Here is a 23,540-nt window from a genome sequence, read left to right on the forward strand (position 1 = left end):
ACATCTTACAGAGTTGATTCCATATTCATATTTTTTTTTCATTCCCTTAATATGGGTTAATTTATAGCTATTAACAGAGGATAAAGTTTTTAAAATGTGGTTTTCAGTTCTATGATTATTAATTCTGTTAATCTCTTTTACAGAAAGAGCTATCTGGACATAAGAATATTGTGGGTTACTTGGACTGTGCCATTAATTCAGTTAGTGATAATGTATGGGAAGTACTCATCTTAATGGAATACTGTCGAGGTAAGTAAACCACTAAATATTCCATTTATATTTTACAAAATAAAAAGAGCATGCTTTTAAAGTAGATAACTAGTTTCTCTTAGTACAACTGTCCCCATGATTCCAGGCACTTATTATTTCAGTTTTAGTTTTCAGTCTCAGCCTAATTAAGGAAGAATATTATAGTCATTTAAATCTTAGTGTTACTACAGAGATGACATGCCATCAATATACTGTTTTAAATGGATAATTAAAAATGTAGAGAAGTCTAAGCAGATAAAGAAAATATTTCTTGCAACAGGAAGCATTCTCCTTCCATGAGGTTTGTAATTCTGATTAAAATACAACAAAAGATAGTGGAATGCCATTGGGCAGGACTAACCTATTATATAACATGAATTATATCAGAATTCTGCCAAATTTAGCTGACTGAGGGGAAAAGATTTGACTCGGGCTGGCAGTGTAAGCCTGGAATCAGTGATGTGCAGTTTTCTTAAGTTTCGGAGGATACATAAACTAAATTGTATTTCAACATAATCATGTGATAATGCATTTTGCAAGTACCATGTTTACTGAATAGCTTTTTAACTTTTTTTTTTGCTGCTTTTCGTATTGTACAGTGGGTATGTGAGGCAGTTATGTCAGCATCTGAATCCTGCCAGGCTGACCATACCATCTTTCTGAAAGTGTCCATTCTTGCTTAGCATACCTAGGAAGCACTAATGGGTTCCTGTTGAGGGACAATTTTGTTGTTATTAATAGCTATCACAGTATTTTAAAAGCTGTGTCTAATGGCATTAATTTTGCGGGAAAAAACCATTATTTTGCTCTCTAAATTAAAGGATTAAAAAAAAAAGAATACAGAATATTCAGGGTTAATGTATTGTGAAAATTTGATTTTTAGGCCGTATAAAAATCCTTCAGATATTTAAATTCAGCATGGCTTTCTAGTTTTTCCCCTTATTTTTACATATTTTCAGCATTATATATATGTTATTATCTTTTTAACAGATACTTTTGTTTTCTCATTTCCCAGGTTTCTGAATTTCTGTAGCATTACAGTTGTTGATCTTTAACTGGAGTAGGCCAGAATTTGACAACTCTTATTTTTGATGTGATTGGGGAGTAGAGTAATTAACATCTGGATAACTTGATTTTCCCTGGCAAAATGAAGCTGTAGAAATACCCTTTAACCTGGTGACTGGGCTTATCTACCTGCTGTTTTCTCTAATTTAAGCCACCATTTGTTTACCCATTGTCATTATGGTGTTTGCCCTCTGATTTGATTTTTGCCAAGTTGTGACTGGTTCTGATGAAAAGTTTTAGTATTGCCCTATATTTCAAGGTTCAGAAACATCTTCAGAGAATGATAGAAATATTTAAGTGTCTATAACTAAATGAGATGTGGGAGGACTATATGTGCATACAGTTGAAATGAATGAGTTGGAGGCTGGGACTTCTTGAGACACCCACCCCCACAGCCACCCACAACGTCACCACTTTCATTTAGCAGAAAAGAAAGGAGACATTATACATAAACTTTTGAGGCAAGAGACTTTTACCCTGTTTAAAGCACCACAACTTTAAAATTTATAACATATATCTTTGCATTTTCATTTAAAACATGTATAATATAATTAGACTTTTTCTTGATTACTAAGGTAAGGATCAACGAAGTACCCAGGGACATTTAGCTTCTATGTTAAATAACTCTGAATTCCTGTGCTTTTTAGATATTTTCTCTACTTTTAAGGAATGGGGAACCTGTGGTCTTGAGGCCACATGTGGCCCTCTAGGTCCTTAAATGAGGCCCTTTGACTGAATCCAAACTTCACAGAACAAATCCCCTTAATAAAAGGGTTTATTCTGTAAAATTTAGACTCAGTCAAAAGGCTGCACCCAAGGACCTAGAAAGCCTCACGTGGCCTCTAGGCCTCAGATTCTCCACCCTTGTGTACTGCTGCCTTATTCTACACAAAATCAAATGGGTGATGGGTCTGCAGGTACCTTTTATAAAGGTGCATGGGCTTAGTAACAGCTATTTCGCTTGCAGTGAAGAAGCAATTTTTCTGTGTCTGCATTGGTTAAATTAGCCAGAAATATGACTTGTAGAGAGAAGTGAGGGTGTTGCTATAATAACTTTTAATTAAAATACTACTTTTTTAGAATAATTAATTAAAATTATTTATTAAAATTTTACTTGTCTGTTTCTCATAAAGATGTAAGTCTAATCAAAATAACAAATAAAATGAATGTCGGTGACGTGTATGATATGGTGGTGTTGACTTTGAAATTTGGTGACTTGATAAAGGGTGTCACCTTTCTTTCTAATGAAGATCACCAGTGAATACTTCAGTTTTAAAATGGACATTCCTAAATATGTGATTGTAGTGATTTAGATCTGTGAGAACCTTTGGGATCGTTTGTGGGGGGAGGGAAACTAAGGTTCAGGGAGTGGAATTTGGCCAGTATCATAGGACCTAGTGTGGTTGTGGGCAGATGATGTGTGACACAGTCATTTTTGCTGCAGATCTTTGACTCTCCCTCCCTGGTTTGAAATCTCTTTGCTTAGGCCAGCTTTCCTTTTCAGCCTTTTTTCCTCTCTTGGCAGCTGGACAAGTGGTGAATCAAATGAATAAGCGACTGCAGACGGGTTTTACAGAGCCAGAGGTGCTGCAGATCTTCTGTGATACCTGTGAGGCTGTGGCCAGGCTGCATCAGTGCAAGACTCCAATCGTGCACCGGGACCTCAAGGTAAGGTGCTGGCTGCCATTTTGTGAAGCTGAGCTACCTTTCTGGGATTCTTGATCCCCAGAATGAGTGTGGGAGCAACAGCCTTTGGTGTAAATGGATGCAGATTCTTTTATTTTCTTTATTAAGTACATTTTTTATGAGGAACGAATTTGTTTCTTTGTCATGTTCTTTGATTATTTTCAGTTGGACAAATGTAAGATAACATTTATATGCCATGTAAATCTTGCAGATTTCTCTACGAAAGTTGAAATTTCTAAGAAATTTCAGATGAGAATTCATGATTAAAAATCCTGAGGAAAATGTTGTTTAATTCTATGTAGGCCATACTTTGAAAGCCTGATGTTTATAATTGTATAAAGCTATATAATTCTATATATAAATCTGTGCTATTTATAATTTTTTGAAGATAGCTATTGTCTACATATTTATGGTTGGTGAATTTTTTCCCTGTGGTATGAAAAAACCTGGTGATGGGTAGTGCAAAATTATAAAAGAAGAAAATTAAAGTAATGATTTAACTTGGGAACTGAAAGAATTATACAGGGAAATTAAAACTGCATTGTTTTTGTAAAGAAGAGAGAAGAGTGTCATATAAATTAATAGTACATGCAAAATGTATTTCATATTTAGTGGCACATTTTGGTTGGCCTTATATGTGAGTGAGTAGTTAGATAAATTTCTTTTAATGGTACTCAGATTTTTTTTTTTAAGAATTGTGGAAGAAGCCTATCACTACATACACTGATGGATATTAAATAGTATACATCAAAACTTGCCTATGGTTAAGTGAATTTTGAGTAGTGTTCTAGGCAGGAGTTTTGTACTTAGGGCTTTAGAAGTAGTTATGGGGTAAGGGGAAGGAGACTCCTTCAATGTTTCTTTGCAAATAAGCTATCATTCCACATCAAACTAGCCAATCACAATCTTAATTGGTTGTGAAGTGATTTTTGACCAACCTGGTGCTCTTTGATTATGCTGGAACCCTGGATGATATAGAAGTCTTAACTGATTTAACATTCAGAGGGTTTCAGGCAGTGTTCTGAGTCTATTGGCTATAGGCTGCCACTCCAGAAATGCCTTATCAGGAGCAGTTTCTATTGAGTCCTCAGATTACTGCTTAGGACATTGAGAAACACCTCAAGTAACTGCAGTGGATATAGAGGGCTTTCTTTTGAGACTTTTCCATAAATGTCCTGTTTTCTTTATGGACTTAGTCTTGAGAGAAGGGAAACATTTTAGCACTAGTCAAAGAAAGGTATAAAACTGCTGCTACCCTTCCTCACTCCACGATGCCTTTGTTGTCTTTGCCGTCTGCTGTAGAAATGTTGCCATTATGTTAAGTGAAGTAAGACAGGAGAATGAAAGTAAAGCAGGAGAACACAGTACATATAATCTGGCTGACTTCTTCCACTTAGCCTTTTGGGAGAGCCTTTCTACATCAGGGCTATCCTGAACTGTGATATGATGACTAGTGTGATGGCCTTTTGACCTTTATTTGGGTAAAGTTAGATTTTTCTCTTTAGTCACACAAGTCACTCAACTCAGATTACTGAGCATTCATTAAACACCTGTTTCTCCATGGTCCCTGCCCTCAACAAACTTATGTCCTGATCTCTCTGTGTGTGTATTTACATAAATATAACATAACCATAAAAAGGTATAATGTAAGGTAAAACTGAGGAGGAAGAGATAAATTTGAAAACATTTGTAATAATTCATTTTTTTTCCCTTAAGGTAGAAAATATTTTGTTGAATGATGGTGGAAACTATGTCCTTTGTGATTTTGGCAGTGCAACTAATAAATTCCTTAATCCTCAGAAAGATGGGGTAAACATAGTGGAAGAAGAAATTAAAAAGTAAGTCTGGGGGGGTGTCTTATACTTTATTTTGTGAGGATATAAGTAAATTTTGATGTGTTTCTAATCCTATAAATAAAACAAACCTATTGGAATTAATTCTAGGAATTAAGTTAAATGAATTGGGTTTCAGCACTTTAGTTGGTAATTAACATCTGAATCTAGTGCAGTAGGAAATATTTGACGCCTTTGATACTATTTTGCATTTAGCTTTTATTTCTGATATTTATAAGCAGAGTTGCTAACTATATTTCAATAAGAATGGCATCATTACAGATATATTTAAGAGAACACAAAATGTAGTTAGTAACCTTTGTTTTCATGGGTGCTTATTGTGAGACCTTATACATGCAAATTATTCTTTGTCCTAATAATTGCAAAATATCTGGTCTTTTCCTTATGATTTAATATTAAGAAGGATAATTACATACTTTGAGGAAAATCATGATTATTGGTCTTTTAAAATGGAATGCTCCTATAATTTTATATATCTTTGAACTATGCAGGGCTTTGGTTAAAAAGTAAGAACCAAGTTCTTAAGCTTTTGTGTATCATGTATTTAACATAATTTGAAAAAGTCAAGGCTCCATCAATAGCCATTTTTCCTACTTATAATATTTTCTTCATCCTTTGGAAAATGGAATTGTTTCATTATACTTTATTACCTCCAACAAAATATACTTAAATATCATAGTATGAATAGAGTTATGTAATATATGCCCCAGCTCCTACCTCTCTGATATACCTACTCTTACTTGGAGTATGCCATCCTAACAGGATATCCTAAGAAGGCATTCAAGAATTTTAGTTTATTTAGGTGTGAGACCCTAATAGTGAAACATAGATTTACTTCATAATTACTTCTGATGACATTAGGAAAATATATTTCTCATTAAAAGAATTTCCTTCACATAAAGAAATGTTATTAAAATTTTAGTGTTACATAGTATGTATACTTTAGGTTTCAACCATTTTTCTTCCTTTCTGTTTGTCTTCACATTTCCTTCCAGATAGCTTCAGCTGAGTATGGATTTCAGCAGTGTAGATGTAGATCAGAGGATCACACATGTAGAAAGAAGATAGAAGTGAGCTAGGTTATCTATCGGTGTGTATAAATATCTATGTATTCACATACAGTGATATACATATAGTATAAAGGAGAAACCCTACAATATTTAAGGTACTTTATTTATAAGGTGTTTATTTCCTAAGTAAGATAATTCTCCAGGAAACATAGAGAAGTAATAAAAAATAGCATCAAATGTAAGTTTGTATTTAAAGTTGAGAGAATCTAAGAATGTTTTCATAAAGAAATTATTAAAAATTAATTTTATAATTTTAAACAAGGAATTTAAGGGAGACAATCCATTGCCATCATTTAAAGCCCTGAATAAAGGAAATAAAGTTTTCTTATTAGCATTGGAATCTTTTTCAGTACCTTCTGTTGATTAATCCTTGGGGACTATTGATGACTTTTTAAATCCTAAGACACAAGACTATTGCACATAGAAGGTTTGTTTGTAATAACTTATGGCATGTAGTTATTCAATTTTATTTTTTGGGGGAACCAATGTAGTATCTTTCTTTTGTTGACATCTCCATTCCAATTCACTTATTTACTGCCAGGTATACGACTCTGTCATACAGAGCTCCTGAAATGATCAACCTTTATGGAGGGAAACCTATTACCACCAAGGCTGATATCTGGGTAAGGAAAAGAGAAGAGCACAATTTATTTCAGGCAAGTCAAATATGAAATGATGAAAGAGTCCAGCTCAGGATAAAGAAAAAGATCACTAACTTCATAGTGAGTAGAAAAAAGAAGGCAATATGGTTTATATTCATGGAAATTAAAAGGATTAGAAACAGTGTTATTAATCTAAGACTTGAAATTGAGGACTTTTTGCTTGTAATGATTTTCTTGAAGTAGATAAATTATTTCTAAATAAGTTAATTTTTTGACTTATTGATAAAATGTTTCAAATGTATTTTTCTGGCCTGTTGGCGTTTAGGCTGGTTCATGGTTCAGAAAAATTGGATACACGTAATTAAAAATATGCAATACTTTAGGGAGTACTTTTGAAGTCAGTTAAAGGAAACCAACACAATTAATGTTATCTATATTATCTCTCTGTATGTATGCAGATACTTTTTAAATTGAGAGACATATCATAGAATAGCTTCTGTGTATTAAGGTTTATCAATATAACTTAGTTTTTAGAAATAGAATTATGAAACATTAGTTGCAAGGCATCTTTAAAGGCTTCTAGTTTGACTCCTCTTTTTACAGGTGAGGATCATGTTATATGAAGCTATTTGATTTTTTATTAAGTTGCCATATTCTAAATGGCTAGTATTTTGATTCCTTTCTAGCCTAGGATGTTTAAGTAGCTGATGTCAGTATTCTTCCTCTTTGAAAAGAGGTGTAGACCTAGTTTATACCCAGTGTAATTCATAGAATAAGTGGTTTTTACTCATGGCCTTCACTGGCTCATAGAGCTTTCATTCGCTCTTTTACTCTTCCCTTGTTTTATGTTGAAGTCTGCATGTAAACAGTCTCTGACCATGAGGAGTTTTCATTGGACAGAAGTTTTACATCTTCTGTATCCATTCTTTCTTTCGTAACTTATCAGAAAAGCTAGTCTTGGATACTTTGCTAGATCCGTGATTTTACTTTTTGTATACGCTCTCCACCACTGCGGATGTTGAGTCCTCTAGGCCTTCTTACACTGTCTGTTCATGCCTGTGTTTTCCTATTGATCCTTCATAGAGGACTTATTTAAGACCCTAGTAAGCGAAAGGTTTAATAATAGGGAGGAAAAAAAACATTCCGATAAACTTTTCAAGGCCCAGTTATTTAAAAAAAAAATTTTAGGCATTGACTTTGAAATGTATGAATTTTCTTTATATCCTGTCTAGCTCTAAAATTGTTAAAAGGAGTCTAGTCAAACCAAAGTAATAATGTATGTCGTTTAGTGAATTTAGTATTATCCCTAGACCACCAGTCTGCATAATTTAAATAATAATCCTAGTTCACGTTTATGTAGCAGTTAAAAGTTTAAAGAGTATTTTTGGTCATAAACTCTGTGTAACTCTGTGACATGGTCAGAAGTGTCGAACATTTGTCCTGCAACATTTCTGAAGGCATCACAAACCAGATTAAAATGTAATCGGCAAATATTTAACAAAATAAAAGTATATTTTTAAAAGTAAGACACTTTGTGGCATGCAGGGCTGCTGATGTATGTGTGAGTGACCACCGTTTCTGTTTGAGCTTGACATCCCTGGTCTCAGCATTGTCATCACTGGAGGTTAAGTGATCGGCCGAGGGTCTTGCAGCTGGCACTTGTCAGCCAGGCCTGTGCTCTTTCCATGCAATGTAACCCAGTGCACTGAGCCTCAGGCCTGGGAGCAGAAGGGATGACTCCAAACAACAGCTGTTTGTGTGACTTGAGGCAGGGCACTTGGACTTTCTGCCCCTCAGCTCTTTAACGTATAAATGAGTCTGGTGACACAGGAGATGAAGCATTGGACCTGGAGTCAGGAAGACCTGAGTTCAACTTTGGTCTCAGCTTTGTGGCTTTGGGCAAGTCACTGAACCTCTATTTGCTTCAGTTTCTTCAACTGTTAAACCAGTCAGTAAACATTAAGTGCCTACTATGTACCAGGCACTGTGGTAAGCGCTGGGGATACAGAGAGAGGCAAAAGACAGGCCTTGCCCTTAAGGAGCCAGATAACAAGCAAACAGCCTACGTTTGGGATAAATAGGAAACAAGTCAACTTATTTGAGGGAAGGCACTTTTTATAGAAGGTGGGGTTTTCACTGGGACTTGAAAGAAGCCAAGAAATCCAGAATGCAGAGATGAGATCTGAGGACATTCCAGGCATGGGGGACGGCAGAGAGAATATTGAGAGCTGAGAGATGAAGGGTCTTGTTCATGGAACAGCTAGGAGGCCAGTGTCCCTGGAGTGAAGAGGACCATGCCAAGGGACTAAGGTATAAGAAGACTGGAAATTTAGCAGAGGGTTAGGGTATGAAGGGCTTTCAGTGCCAAAGGGAGCATCTTGTATTTGCTCTTGGAGGCAGTGGGGAGCTACTGGAGTTTATTGAGTAGGGGGCTGGCACGGTCAGACTTGTGCCTCAGGAAAATCACTTTGGTGGTGAATGGAGGATGGGTTGACATAAACAGGGAGGAGGAGGAGGAGGATGAGGATGAGGATGATGATGATGATGATGATGATGATGATGATGATGATGATAATGATAATGATAGCATCTGTCCTCCAGGATTGTTAGGAAGATTAAATGAAATAATACTTGTGAAGCGCTTTTCAAACCTTTAAACATTATATAGATGCTAATTGTTGCTATTGTTATTATGCTAAATCTTCTAAAGTGTAGTTGAATTCTTAAAATTGCTACTATGACTGAGTACTATACAACTTGGATATCAGGCCAGTACTCAGTGGCAGGGAAAATTGCAAGAGAGACCATAACCTTGATGATTTTTAAACCAGAAAGAGTATATTAAACTCATGATTCAAACACCTGATAATAAGATGGTTATAGGATGCTGCCTTATTTTCAAGTTTAGAAAACATTTGAATATTGTTAGGTCATTGAACTGTGTGAAGATGAATATTTTATGTGGCATTTCGGCTCATATACTTCATTTTAGATTTTGTTTTAATATTTAAATAAAGGTTAAGTAAAAAGTAAATTGCATTAAACTGTTTTCTGTGGCTTTTTTGTTTGTTTTTTTACCATAGGCCATTATATAAGTATTTGCAAGAGCAAGAAATAGAGAAGGGGAATGGAACTGAGATTGTCTAGCCTAAATTATAAATTGCTCTATCTTTAGAGAATTGAGATTCAAAATTAACTGTTCCAAGAATTGTAAAGCCCTTTATTTGTATTTTTAAGGAATTTATACAACAATTAATAATAATAAAGATAGCACTTTAAAGTTGGCAGAGTACTTTAGGTACATTATGTTGTGCCTCAGTAATTTTGAAAGATAAAATTCACAGGTATTATTTTTATCGTTGTTGCCCTTTTACATAAGGGGAAACCAAGCCTTATTGTCATATAACTAGTATGTGTCAGAGGTGAAATTGGAACCCATGTCTGCTGCCTAGCTCAGAATGTAACTCTGTTCACTATTGTGACACCAGCCAGAGTGCAGCTGTGAAATGACGTGACTAAAGTTAGTGGAGTGGAGTAGAAACAAGCATCTGACAGTGATCTGATGATTCAGGTAAACTAGGTTCTGGTCCCAGGTGTGCTCCTTGACTTAGGTATGTCACCCAAGGGTAACCTCACCTTACCTAGAAAGTAATGGAATTGAGCTAAATGACCTAAGGTTTCTTCCAGCTCTCCTGCTTTTTGGTTTGTACAGTACAAAGCAAAGCTATAGTAGATAGCTTTAGAAGCAGTGGAAAAACTTTTAAGAATATCACCCTTGATTACTCACCTCAGTGATCTCCAAACGTCTGACTGTAAACTACCTCCATGGTGCTGTCTCTGTATGTGGGCTACCTAGAGTTTATTTAGGAGACCCTGTTGTTGTTCTGCCAAAACACTGTTTAGGTACTCTTCAGTCATTTCTTAAAAACCATCTGTGCCCATAAATACTTGAAACAGCTAAGTGTCATATGTGTTCCCCAAAAATTTTAAAAAAAAAGTTTACAACTAAAAAAAAAATCGCCCTTGAGACTGCCCTACATTAGCTGATGTGAGAGACAATAAGAAGGGATTTACATTTTTATCAGTGACTTCAGGATCATACAGAATTACCAAGTCAGTAACAGATCAGTCAAAATCAGATTTTGTTTTCAGGACAAGTGGCAGCAGCATTCCATGATTCTGTAGTGATAGTAGGTTTATAGCATTTGTTTAGCGTTTGAGGAATTTTGAACTTCTTTTTGGTTGGAAATTTACACTCTAGACCTTGTGGTTCCAAATATATTCTTCTGTCATTGAGGTATAGAATAATGTTCTTTTTAAAAATGAAAATCCAACAGAGTTACCACAGGTTGCCTTTTAATGTGGAAAAACAGTGAAGAAATCATGGACTTAACTCAGCTCATCTTCTCTTTTTTCTCTTCCCAGTCATGCAAGAGAATTTTCTGTGGCCCAAATGATGAAAGAAAAAATTCTTTAGCATTTAAAAAAGCTATAACTATGTCAAATTGAAGTATTTTTTTTAAAGGAATTTTCTCCCCAGTGGACTCTCTCAGCATTATTACTCATGTCTGGAATTATTTGCTCATAAAAATTTAACTACTTAAGGGGAAAATAATGCAAATTGTTGAAAGTTAATTTAATGAAGCAAAACTGGCCACTTGTCAATAGTTTTAAAATTTAGGCTGCATGTTAACTTTTCTGTGATTTTGGCAGTCAAGTAGCGTGTATGATTTTCTTAACGCAGCTCTTAGGCTATTAAGAAAAGTTTTGGGCATCATTTGTAGCTTTTCCTACGTTGATCATTGCTCTTAGAGTGAAGCTTATGTTTAATTTGCTATTTTTTTCTCCTGAAGATTTCTTTCTTAAGGAAGCAGTGATGGTTTGAAGTTCTTTTAAAATGAGGCTACTTCTTGAACTTAAGGACTCAGTTTCTTCTCTCTTAATCGTATCTTGTAATTTAATTTAGTATCAATTAAAATGTGTATCAACTATGAAATGATGAATTGTAATTTATAGATATTTTAATTTTCTGATCAATTAATTCTGATAATTAATGTAAGGATCAACTGTTGCAAGCCAGTGTTTATCTTGTTAGTGTACATCTGTAATTTTTGTACAGAAACAGCCAAGGGATAATAATTTTTCCCCAGCATGACCATCAAAAGTATGAAGTGCGCCTATCTATTGTTATCTGGTAATTGGCTACATTTAATATTTAGCTTTTGAGAAAAGTTGGAAAGTAAACTTGACTTGTCATTTTTTAAATAAAGTTAGGACAATATTTTAGTATGCCTAAATGTGTACTAATTACCATGTAATTGGAAAATGTTCAGTAATTTGGTTTGGAGTATCTTAAGATCTTTGGGCTTTTAATTGTTCCCATTTCTTAAACTGTGTTAAAATTGGGTAATTTTTTGATGCCTTAATCTGTTCTGTTTCTGTTCTCTCTCTGTGTGTGTGTGTGTGTGTGTGTGTGTGTGTGTGTGTGTTGGTATAAGCGAATATTTTGTTTTATTTAAATAGCTTGTCAAATCGCAGTTTAACAAACGTATACGAACATAATAAAACAGTGTTAAGATAAGAGGGGAGATATATATGGAGAAGACATAATCTAATACCTATTGAAAACCACTTTCTAAAGAACTTGCCTTGTTTCATGCTGTGTATATGTGGATACAGTCCAGGATATAATCCAGAATCTTAAAGCAATGTGTTTTTTTCCTCAGTAACATCAAAAACATTTTTTTTTTGCTTAGTACTTTAAACACACTTATGTCTAAATATCCATTCTGAAATAATCAGGGAAGGCCTAAAAATTTGCAGAATTTGAAATTGTTGAGACTTCTTCCAATTTTCACTAGCACTTTAAAGCAGAATCCATCAATAAGTTAACTTTCTGTTTCCACAATTTTTTTCCCACAAATTTTCACTCTGTGCTGAGTGGAAGAGCCCTTGATTCAGTGTAATGATACAAATGGGGATATAAACATGAATGGATGTCTGAGGAGGAATTGTACATTTGGACTAGGAGGGTCCCTCATGCAAGCAAACGAGGCCTCTCTTATCATTTTCTTGTGGCTCAAAGCTGCACAGCGCTTTACCGTGGTCACGCGCACTTGGCACTTCATGTGATGTGTGATAGACATGTAGGTCCACACCTCATGGAATATATCCTTACCCAGTAAGTGAAGGAAAATACACAATAAAAACAGAACAGAAACACAAATGTCTCTGTAGTGCCTTAGCATGGTGTAAAGGTGACCCTTGGTTCTTACAGGCGACTTCAGCGAAGCACTGGTGGTAACTGGCTCCACCACATAGGAGAGATTCAGAAAGAGCAGACCATGACATTTGTGTTTCTTCATCAAGAGCTACTGTTTGAATAGGCTTATCACAATAAGTTCCTTGTGGCCACAGCAGCTCTGGGAGTAACCTGCAGAGGGCAGGAAGTGTGGATGACCTGTACCAGTGGAAGGGGAGGAACTGCTGTGGCTGTGAAAACAGATTTCTTTTTGAAGCATCAAAGTCATTTACTCTTATATTGATATTTACCTAACAGCAGTTATTAATTGCTTAAATTCATGTCTGTTGGAAAATTTACCGTAGTGAAGTATTACTTTGTAAGTTAATGATCCTCCTAGACTAGATCTGTTGTCTCAGACACATGAGTGTTTTATCCTCCACAACCCTGTGAGCTCCTTTTAGTTCTGTACCTGGTCTGCAATCCCTCCGTAGTGCCTGTTGAATATCTTTTTATTTGTCAAATTATAATTATGTATGTCTTTTTTCTCCCTCTGCCTCTCCCTTGGGGTGTGTGTGTGTGTGTGTGTGTGTGTGTGTGTGTGTGTGTGTATGTGCGCGCGCGCGCATTTGGCTGTCTGTCCATCTGTATACTGTATAGGCAATTTGCATTCTTCTACTTGTTTTTTTCTTTGTGGATTGTTAGGCTGATTTCTGATTGGCTACAGAAACATAACCCAAGAGTAACCATCACAGTGACGATTTCTCACCATATTTTTTATGTAAGGTTCTTTAATAATACATAGCTCCCTTTATTGCCAGCACTTGGAGCTCCGGGATCTGCTGGCAGTTTTCATATCTAGAATGCAGAGGTTTTTTTGTTAGAATTATAAAAGTCAAACTAGAACAGTTTATATAGGTCAAGTATGTGAATTTAGGTGTGAAATAGCTGGCCAGGTACTTTATGTGTTAAGGATTATAACTAAAGAGTTTGTGAAAAGAATGATTTATCCATTACAAAAAAATGGAGGCATTTTTCTTTCTTCGATGGGTACCAAGTACATTAAGTCGTAAGTGACCCTGATTTTAAGAAGTAGCATGCTCAAACTGGGTTTCATGAAACTCTCAGATGTAATGGAGATTGATGCAACCAAGTTTGAGAAATAGATGGGTTTCTCTCTGAGTGACGTTGACTTACTTTATTCTTTGTCCTGTGATGAAGCTCATGTCTTTTCTCTTTGTTTACAGGCATTGGGATGCTTGCTGTATAAGCTTTGCTTCTTTGCTGTTCCCTTTGGTGAGAGTCAGGTTGCTATTTGTGACGGCAATTTTACTGTCCCTGACAATTCTCGTTATTCTCATAACATGCACTGCTTAATAAGTAAGTATCTGAATGAGGTATGAAAGGTGAAGACTTTCAGAAAAGCTATGTTAAGAAACTTACCTTTAAATTATTTGGTAAATCTCCCTCCCAAGAGATAATGATTCTCATTTACATCTTTTGTTCCAAATCTGTTATATATGTACTTAGGCTGACAGCACTCTGCTGCTAAAATAAGGGTGTACTTGGACAAGCTGCCCTGGACAAGGGTTTTTACAGGATATTTCTTTGATATATCACTTGGCAACAGTATGGATGGTTAAATAAAAATAATTCCCTCAGTGCTGAGGCTTTACTTTGCTTCATAGAGTTCCTTTAAAAATCTAATAACTAGGAGCAGCTAGGTGGCGTAGTGGATAGAGCGCTAGCCCTGGAGTCAGGAGGACCTGAGTTCAAATCCGGCCTCAGACATTTGACACTTAGTAGCGGTGTGACCCTGAGCAAGTCACTTAACCCCATTGCCTAGTGCCTCCCCCCCCAAAAAAAATTCAATAACTAAGGTGAACAGAGAAATTTTTCTTTGTTATTCTATGTTTATATTGAGTAAAAGGTTATTTAAGTGGCAGGTTAGGGAATTCCATAAATAAAGTATAACTGGATTTTAGGAAAACATGACAATGTCCTGTGTGACATCCTTAACAACAAGGGAGATGTGGGCTGTGTGATAGGTGAATGTGTAACTTGATGAATGGTCACACTAAAAGGGCGATGACCCAAGCATTCATATCAGCCTGGAGGGGACAGCTTTAGTGGAATGGCCCATAACTCTTTTACCCAACATTTTTGTCGGTAACTTTTATAAAGACATAAAGGAAATGCTAATCAGATTCACAGATAACATGAAGCTAGGAGGAACAGTTGTCACATCGGTTGACAGAGTTGAGTTCTTAAATGATTTGGATAATGGTCCAAATAAGATGGCATTTAGTAGGGATTGATCTAAAAAGCTACAGTCGAGTTCAAAAAACCAGCTGTACATAAAAAGGGAAGAAAGATATGGTAGGCAACAGTGAATGAGAAAAAGATGTAAGACTTAGTGATACGAAAGCTTTCTCTGAATCAAGAGGGGCGGCCTTGCCCCTCACTGCATCTCAGGGCGGCGTTGGTGAAAGCCAGCTCTCCAGACCACTGGCGGTGGATCCCCACAGTGCTCGGTTCTGGTCAGACTGTTCAGTTTTTGGCACAGCTTTTTAGGAAGACTGTCGAGGGTGAGGAGGGTAGTGAGGGGAATTGAAACCGTGTGGTACAAGGATCAGCCGAAAGGAGGATTATAGAAATACGTGAAGTGTGCCAGCTAGCCTCAAGGACCCTCCTGCTCTGTGTCTATGAACACTATAAGGATTTGGAGGGTGGTCGTATACAAGGAGGTTTAGAGTTTTTGTACTTTAAATTCAACAGATATTAATTAGGTGCCTGCTCTGTGCAAGATACAGCTTCTGGGGATACAAAAACAAAGAAAAAAATAAACTTAGTTAAAAACCTAGATGTTTCTTAGATGAGATGATTTCAAAGTACAAGTTACTTTGAAGGAGGGACTCTGAATGATGTTGTTCAGGGGTGAGGGAGAAGGGGAACATGGAACCCAGAGGGTTAGGCAGATACATTGGGTAGAAGTTACAGAGAGCCATCTTCCTAACAGGAGTGTCCAAAGTGTCCACAAGTGAAATAGGCTCAGTGAGTTCTTACCTGAGCAGGAGCCCCTACAACATTTTTCTGATGGGACTTGTGTGCTACCTCTCTTTGCTGTTGGCAGTTTCTGATAATTGAAACTTTTTCTGTTCACCCTCTATGTCTTTGCACTTTCATTATCTTCCCTTGTTTTATTCCTTATGTCTATGTTGCTTACCCTGAGCTTTTTGGCTTGGCCTTTTGTGAACTTTCCTAGCCAGTGGATGGATGGCTCCCTCCCTAGTCTTATGGCCTCTTACGGGTTTGGGGATTTTGGCTGTTTTTGTTAGTGATCACTGCAGAGCTTCTTTCTTTCCTTCTCCATCTTGGATTTGAACACATTCTTTATGTTCAAGGATTATACAAGACTGGGTAACTGAATTATCAGTAAAATTTTCATGAATATTGTCCCATTGATTCATTCTGAGAGATGAGTGTAACAAAGTGAACACACCTGCCTTTGGGGACAAATGAATTATTTAAAATACTATTAGTGATGTTCATGTATGTAATTAAAGCCATATTTCTAACTTCTAAAAAAATTACTAGATATTAAAATCAAGTTTTATTTTCACTTGTGTGTTTAAACTAATTACACATTTATATTTAATAAAAAGGAAAAAAGTTTAAATTTTTTCCTGTGAAAAGTCATTGATCTCTTCTGCGTCCAGCATAACATACTGTTTGCTTGACTTTTACAGGGTATATGCTTGAACCAGATCCAGACCGTAGGCCTGATATTTTCCAAGTGTCCTATTTTGCTTTTAAGTTTGCCAAAAAGGATTGTCCAGTTTCTAACATCAATGTAAGTAGTTTTTAAAAGCTTAAATCTTATCCTGTAGTAATCTTCCCCCCCCCCAGTACTTGTTAAATGTGAAAGCATGACTATTGTTACTCCAGTTAGTCAGCAAGTAAAAGTTTAAGTCAAACACTGTTAAGTCAAAGAAAAAGCACGAACAGTCCTTGCCTTCAAGGATCGCATGGGGCAATGGGGAAATAATATGTAAATAACATCATTGGCATATAGTATGTAGAGAGTAGATGAAAAGTGATCTCTGAGGAAAAGGCACTGGCAGCCAGGGGAATTGAGGATAACCTCTTGTCTTGTGGGAGGTGATTCTTGAAGGAAGACACTCTAGGCATTCAGAGGGTAGTCAGTGCAGAGGCCTGCAAGTTGGTGGAGGGGGGAGTGCTGGGTTTGAGGAGTAGCAAGTCCGGCCAGTGGAGGCACGTTGAGAAATGCATTGTGGGGAGTGTCAGAAGACTGGAAACTTCTGAATAATTCTAAGTGTTATAAGACTCCCTCTTCGGTCGTTGTGGCAATGGGGGCCATTGGAGTTTGCCATTGAGGGTGGGGCTGGGGGGCGTGCCTCAGGTAATGATTGCCTTTATAGTCTAATAGTATCAGGAAATGTTAGAGTTGGAAGGGGGCTTTGAGAGAATTCTGTGCAGAGTGCTCATTTTACCAGGAGGAAACTGAGAGCCTGAGAGGCTGTGACTTGCAGAGGATCATGCAGATTATAAATAGAAGAGTCAGGCTTCGAATCCAGATCCTTAAGACTCTGGAATCTTTATTCTTCTCTGCCTGATGTTTATTCTTTTGAATGAATGTTAACAGAATTTGTGCCATTAGCTTCTCTAGACCTTAAATAGATAACATTTTTAGAGGCTTTTTAGAGAGAAGTTTTATGCTCGCTCTTTCCTGAATTTGCTTTAACTCTGTTCATCATCATTTTCCTTGTAATAGAATTTGGTTTCAGGCATCTTGTGTTCTGTATAAAAACACTTGATTATATCTTGGTGAAAATAAAACACAAACTTCATTATAAGGTATCTTTTGAGTACCCTGCATATTTTCTTACTAATACTCTTTTGTATTATATATGTGTTAATGCTTCTGATGGTCTTTTATGGATGTGATTTTTTTCCTTACCTGGTAGATGATTACAATCTTTGAAAAAAATTTTTTTGCTTCCAAGGCCACACAGCACCTTTATTCAAAATGAACCCCCATGTCCTTATCTGGCATGACTTATTTCCTCAGGTTATATGTGAGACGTAAATTCTAGGGTCTTAGATTCATAACTGGAAGCAGATTTAGAGGCACTCTGGTCCTCTATTCCAAATTGCTGTCTTATAGAAAAGTATCCTGACATCAAGAGAAAGTGTGACTGTGCCCAGCGTCAGTCACCCAGGGAAATGGCAGAGCAGAAATTTAAACCTAGGTTCTTAGGTAGTGGTTCACAGTGCATAGAGCCCTGGCCTCAGCTCAGGAACCTTTAGTTCCAGTCTGACTTCAGACACTTTCTAGGTATGTGACCAGACAAGTCACTTCACTCTGGCCTCACTTTTTCAGCTGTAAAATGGGGATAATAATAGTACCTGCTTCCCAGGGTTGTTGTGAAGATCCAACAGAGGAATGGTTTTAGAGCACAGAGCACTGCATGGAGTGTAGCAGTATCCGTTACTGTCTCTGAGGGAGGAGTTCCAGTCTTGCTTCACTTCATTAGCTGTGTGACCCTGGGCAGATCCACTTAACTGAAGTCTGCCTTCCTCATAGGTAAAGCAGGGATAATGACGGTGCCGGGGTCATTCTGAGGGTCAGATAAGATGACATCTTATTGTTGTTGTTACTCTTGTTGGTGCGCCTTCCGTGTGATAACAGTGATAGCACAGCAGTCGTGGAAGGGAAGGCCTCGTACTGTCTCCTTCGTGCCTTGGCTTGTGTTGGTGCTCCTGCCTTACTCGGGGCTAGCCATCAGGGATGGCTTCTATTCACTTACATTTGACCATGGAGAAATAGATGGGAATGGTTATGTCTGTTTTTTCCAGGGAGTATGTGGGTTAGGCATTTCCTTTTCAGATCTTTGTATAGCTTTTCATTATCTTTTTTCTGTCTCTGTGTTGAAGTGGACATAATATTGTCTATTTATTTTCAGAGAGTGCTCTTCTTCTCAAAGCTCTTTGGAAACAGAGTTCTGGGAGGGTGGGCTACAGGCATGGCTGGACTATATGTTTAAGTAATGTGCAGGTATCCAAAGTTAAAATATTGGTGCTGTAAGGGATGGGGGCTTTAAAAAAATTAAAATATTCTTGTGTGATTTAAAAATAGATAAACTTTATGTAATTAAAGTGAAGATGAAAATAAAATGCTTCTTTTCTTTCCTTCAAGAATTCTTCTCTTCCTTCATCTCTTCCTGAACCTTTGACGGCTAGTGAGGCAGCTGCTAGGAAAAACCAAATAAAAGCCAGGTAAGCAAAGCTAATGATTTTTGCTCCTCATAATATTTGTCCTGATACTTTTTTATTCAGGTGTCATTTGTTAAAATATTTTGTTCTTTAGAGACGAGGGTGGGGTAGTCACTTTAGTCAGCAAGCACAAAATAAACTTTTATGTCGAATTAAATTTTTGACATCAATCCCTTTTGAAATTATCAATCCTTGAAATAAAGAAGTCCTTGTTTGTTATTGGTAGTTGCACAATGAGCCCTTTAAAAGGTCTCCTGATACTTTAATCACATGAGAGAGCCAGCTTGGAACTCAGATTCATTCTTTGTCAATTTTTTAAAGTACATAACTGGTAAACAAACTTTCAGTTAGGTTTTTTTCCCCCTCTTTAAGGGAAGGCAGTGCTTATGAGATATTTTTAAAGGGCAGCAATCTTGTACATAACTAAAAAAACTGTACTGAACCATTAAAAGAGTTATCCTTTAAATGAAATAGGACAAACATGTAAGTCCTATCTTGACCTTATTTGTTAATAATTATTTTCACTTCAAGGATATTGTATAGCTAAGGACATGTATCTGCTAATGACAGTCTTTTCTCTTTGTCTTTTTTGGCCTTTGGTTAATAATGTCCATCCTTTAGATAGCCTAGAAAAGTATAAAATGTTCATTGAGATTTTTTGGGAATGTTATCTTTGTAGAATAGTATATTAAAAAAATTGAAACTATGCTGTTTGGCACAGGATTGTATTGGTGTGATGTTTTTTCCCCATCTCTTTTCAGTTTATTTTAATAGATATTTATTTCTAAGATGTGTTGGGTGCTGTGGAAGATGGAAAATGTTATTATAAGCCCTTGAAGGGCAAAGATTGTCCAGTAAGGGGATAAGATGTACTCGACCAGATGTAATATAAGTTAGAGTGTGATAAGTGAACAGAGGGAGCTCAACACAGAGCATTGAAAGATCTCTTCTGCATAGAAGAATCAGAGAAGACTTTTTGAAGGAGGTAGCACTTGATGTAGTTAAGCTGGGCAGGGAGATGGATGGAGCCTCTTCCAGATGAAAATAGCAGGTTGTGGGAATACATGGGATATTGGAGAACAGGATGAGATTGGGGAGTTTGGATGAAATGCCAAGGGAAGAATATACTTCATATTCTTTAAAGAGAAATAGAGCCAAATGGGAGGATCTGATTGCCAGGATAAGGAGCTTATATTTTACCCAGTGGGCAGTGAGGATCCCCTGAAAGTCTGTGAGCAAAGGAAGGACCATAATCATTATGATTAATAATAGGTCATATTCGTGTTCTTTAAGGTTCACAAAAGCACTTCCCTCAAAACAATTTTCTGAGGATTAGGTAGTATATATTGTAGGTAGTATCCTTGTTTTCATAGGTAGGAGAAATTGAAGTTCAAGCCAGAGCAACTGGAAGAGGGTAGTGCCCTTAACAGATAATGAAGAATAGGGGCTTGGGGAATAAGATGAATTCCATTGAAATTTTGGAGAAGGGAAGAGAGGAAATGCTTAACAGGCATTTAGAAATTGGGGGTTTTAATTCAGGGGAGAGGTTATAGTGGAATGGGAATAAAAGGCGATTAGGGAATTATTTACATAATTTAATAAAACAAATCAAGATGATAATTAAAAGCATTGGCTTGGATGACATCACTAAGGAAGAGAATGCAAAGAAAATGCATTTAGGGAAATCCATTCTTGGGAGACAGACTCTTTTTTTTCCCTTCCTCTTCCCACGCTGAGGCACAGTGCCCCAGTATGGCTCTGAAAAAGGCATTTTCTTTTTCTTTTTTAAAATATAAATTAATATTGAATACATAGCCATATATAAACTGGAGTAGAAAAAGAAAGTAGCCAGATGGTGCAGTGGAGAGATTGCTGGGTCTGGAGTCTGGAAGATTCATCTTAAGTTCAAATCTGGCCTCAGATGCTTCTAGCTTGTGTTACCCTGGGCAAATCACTTAACTCTGTTACCCTCGGTTTCCTCATCTGTAAAAATGAACTAGACAAGGAAATGGAAAACCACTCCAGCATCTTTGGCACGAAAACCCCAGATGGGGCCATGAAAGAGTTGGATACAACTGAAATGACTCACCAACAGCAACAGAAAGAGGATTGTTGGGAACCCTGACCCTCTATTACATCTGGCTGACCTTTGAACTTCCTCTGCTTTCTTCTGGACATTTAAAAATGCTTCCGTGATTCTCTTTTATCTCCTCTCCTCTAATGCTCCCTTTCTCCTCCTCCTTTCTTTTCATCATTTACCAGCCCTAATCTCTCTCCTGACCTCAAGCCCAGCATCTCCAGTTGCCTATTGGATATCTTGCTTGTTGGATGTTCCAGACATTTTACATTCGTCATGTCCAGAACTGAGCTGATTTTCTTTTTCCTCAAACCCTCTGCAGTTCCAAACTTCCCTCTTACTCTTCAGAGCACCCACCATCTTCCTAATCACCTGGGCTCTCAACCCATCTGTCATTCTCAGTTACTCCACAGTCTTCCCACCATCTATCCAGTCTGTGGCCAAACTCCTTTCCAACATCTCCTGTCTTAGTCTCTTTCTCTCCTCTGCTGCCACTGCCCCTCCTAATACAGGCCCTCATCACCTCATCGCACCTGGACTATTACAATGAGCTTCTCCATCTGCTCGGTCTCTCTGGCTCCGGTCAGCCCCCACTCAGCTGTCAGTGATTTTCCTGAAGCACAAATCTGACTGTATCGCTCTCCTATTGAGTAAACTATAGTGGCTTCCTGTTACTTCAGCATCAAATGGAAAAATTCTCTACTTGGCTTTTAAAGCCTTTCTCAATCTGACCTCTTCTTTACCTTTAAGCTTTAAAAAGCCCTTGCCTTTCTTCTTACATTTTATTCACCTTCATGTACTCTACAATCCAGTTATGCCAACTTTTTGGCTTTTCCTAGCACAGGGTGGTTCGTCCCTTGACTCACCGAATTTTCACTGGCTGTCCCCCATGCCTGGAATGCTTTTCCTCTTAACTTCCCTGGCTTCCTGCAAGACCTAGCTCAAATCCCCCTTAATGCTAGTACTTTGTCTGTGAAATTACTGAGAGTGTGCCCTGTATATATCTTGTATGTAGATAGTTGATTGCATATTGTCTGCTTTATTAGAATATGAGGTCCTTGAGGTCAGGGACTGTTTTTGCTCTTTTTTTTTTTTGGTTTCCCTAATGCTTAACATATACATAGTAAGCACTTAACAAATGTTTACTGACTTGTTGACTTATAGCATTGCATTTATATACTATAATTTTTCAGCCGTTCTACAGTTTAGTTCTTTGCTATAGAAAAAGAGGTGATATAAATAATTGTACACATATGGTTTTCTTTCCCCAAAAGCATTTTTCAGTTCATAATTGAAAATTTTGAATTATCTCTGAATAATAGATCCAGAGCTGGACTATCTTTAATCTAGTTTAGCCCTTTTAGAAGCCACTGAGACCCACAGTGTCATTGGATTGCCCAAAAGTCATTTGCGCAAAGTCTGTTCATTCACACTGAATATGTCTTTGAGTTCCTACTCGGTGTGGGCCCCAAGCCCTAATCCAGTGATTTGTCAATGTGTGGAGGTGATACTGAGTTCCTGGCACCTCTGCTAGGTAAGCATAAGCTCTGGCAGGTTCTGCCATGCTGGAAAGACTTGGAGAATAGTCCTGGTAGTCCTCTAGCTATCTACTTTCTGAGAAACAGCCCAGCTAAGCTCAGAGAACTGCAGTGCCAGTTGTCCAGCCTTTGGGTAACAAATTCTTTGGCCGTGGCAGTTCTTTGAATGAAGAAACATGCAAAATGTTTTCCAGTCCCCTGTGTGTCCCCTTTCAATTCTGAAGCAGTGGTGGAAAAGGGATATGAAGTTGTTCATAAAGAGGGCCAGATGGTTCTTAACCTTTTTGGTGTCATGGACTCTTTTAGTCTGATGAAGCCTATGAATCTCTTCTCAAAATAATGTTTTTCAATGCATAAAATAAACTGCATAGGATTACAAAGGAAAGCACTTAGGTTTGAGCTAGTTATCAAAATATTTATTTTTTAAAAATCCCCCAAAAGCAAGTTCATGAATCCAAAAGAATGCCTGATCAAAATCATTGAGTAGACGCACTACTAGAGGCAGTGTGACATAGTTGATTGAGAGTTGTGTGTGAATTTGGGAATACTTGAGTTTGAAACCCATCTCCCACACTTACTGGCAATTTGACCATTGACAATTTACCTAAACTGAGTCACAGCTTCTTTTTCTGTGAAATGTGGAGATAATGGGGAAAGTTGGAAAATCAATAAAAGGACAAACATTGACACAAATTTTACTATTTGTTAAAGGTGTTTAACAAATAGAACCAGTTGCCAGGAGTAGATTGGGATGGGTTCTCCTCACAAACCCTTGCTTTCCTTACCACTCAGAGAAATTGGCAGCCAAGGTCAACACTGGTTTTTAAATATAATAAACTCATTTGGAAAATCTTGCCCCGAC

General features: G+C 37.1%; 1 protein-coding gene across 1 annotated transcript in view; it reads left to right on the forward strand.

Annotated features, from left to right (window-relative positions):
* The window catches only part of BMP2K (BMP2 inducible kinase), a 108,097-nt gene that overhangs the window by 44,559 nt on the left and 39,998 nt on the right, over window positions 1-23,540 (forward strand). The window contains 7 exon segments of the mRNA XM_020988363.2: window positions 144-249; window positions 2,840-2,982; window positions 4,717-4,838; window positions 6,465-6,546; window positions 14,014-14,146; window positions 16,516-16,619; window positions 18,987-19,066. Of these exon segments, the coding sequence (XP_020844022.2) occupies window positions 144-249; window positions 2,840-2,982; window positions 4,717-4,838; window positions 6,465-6,546; window positions 14,014-14,146; window positions 16,516-16,619; window positions 18,987-19,066 (770 nt within the window).

The sequence above is a fragment of the Phascolarctos cinereus genome, unplaced genomic scaffold (genome assembly GCF_003287225.1).
Source record: "Phascolarctos cinereus isolate Bilbo 61053 unplaced genomic scaffold, phaCin_HiC Scaffold_9;HRSCAF=440, whole genome shotgun sequence".
NCBI lineage: Eukaryota > Metazoa > Chordata > Mammalia > Diprotodontia > Phascolarctidae > Phascolarctos > Phascolarctos cinereus.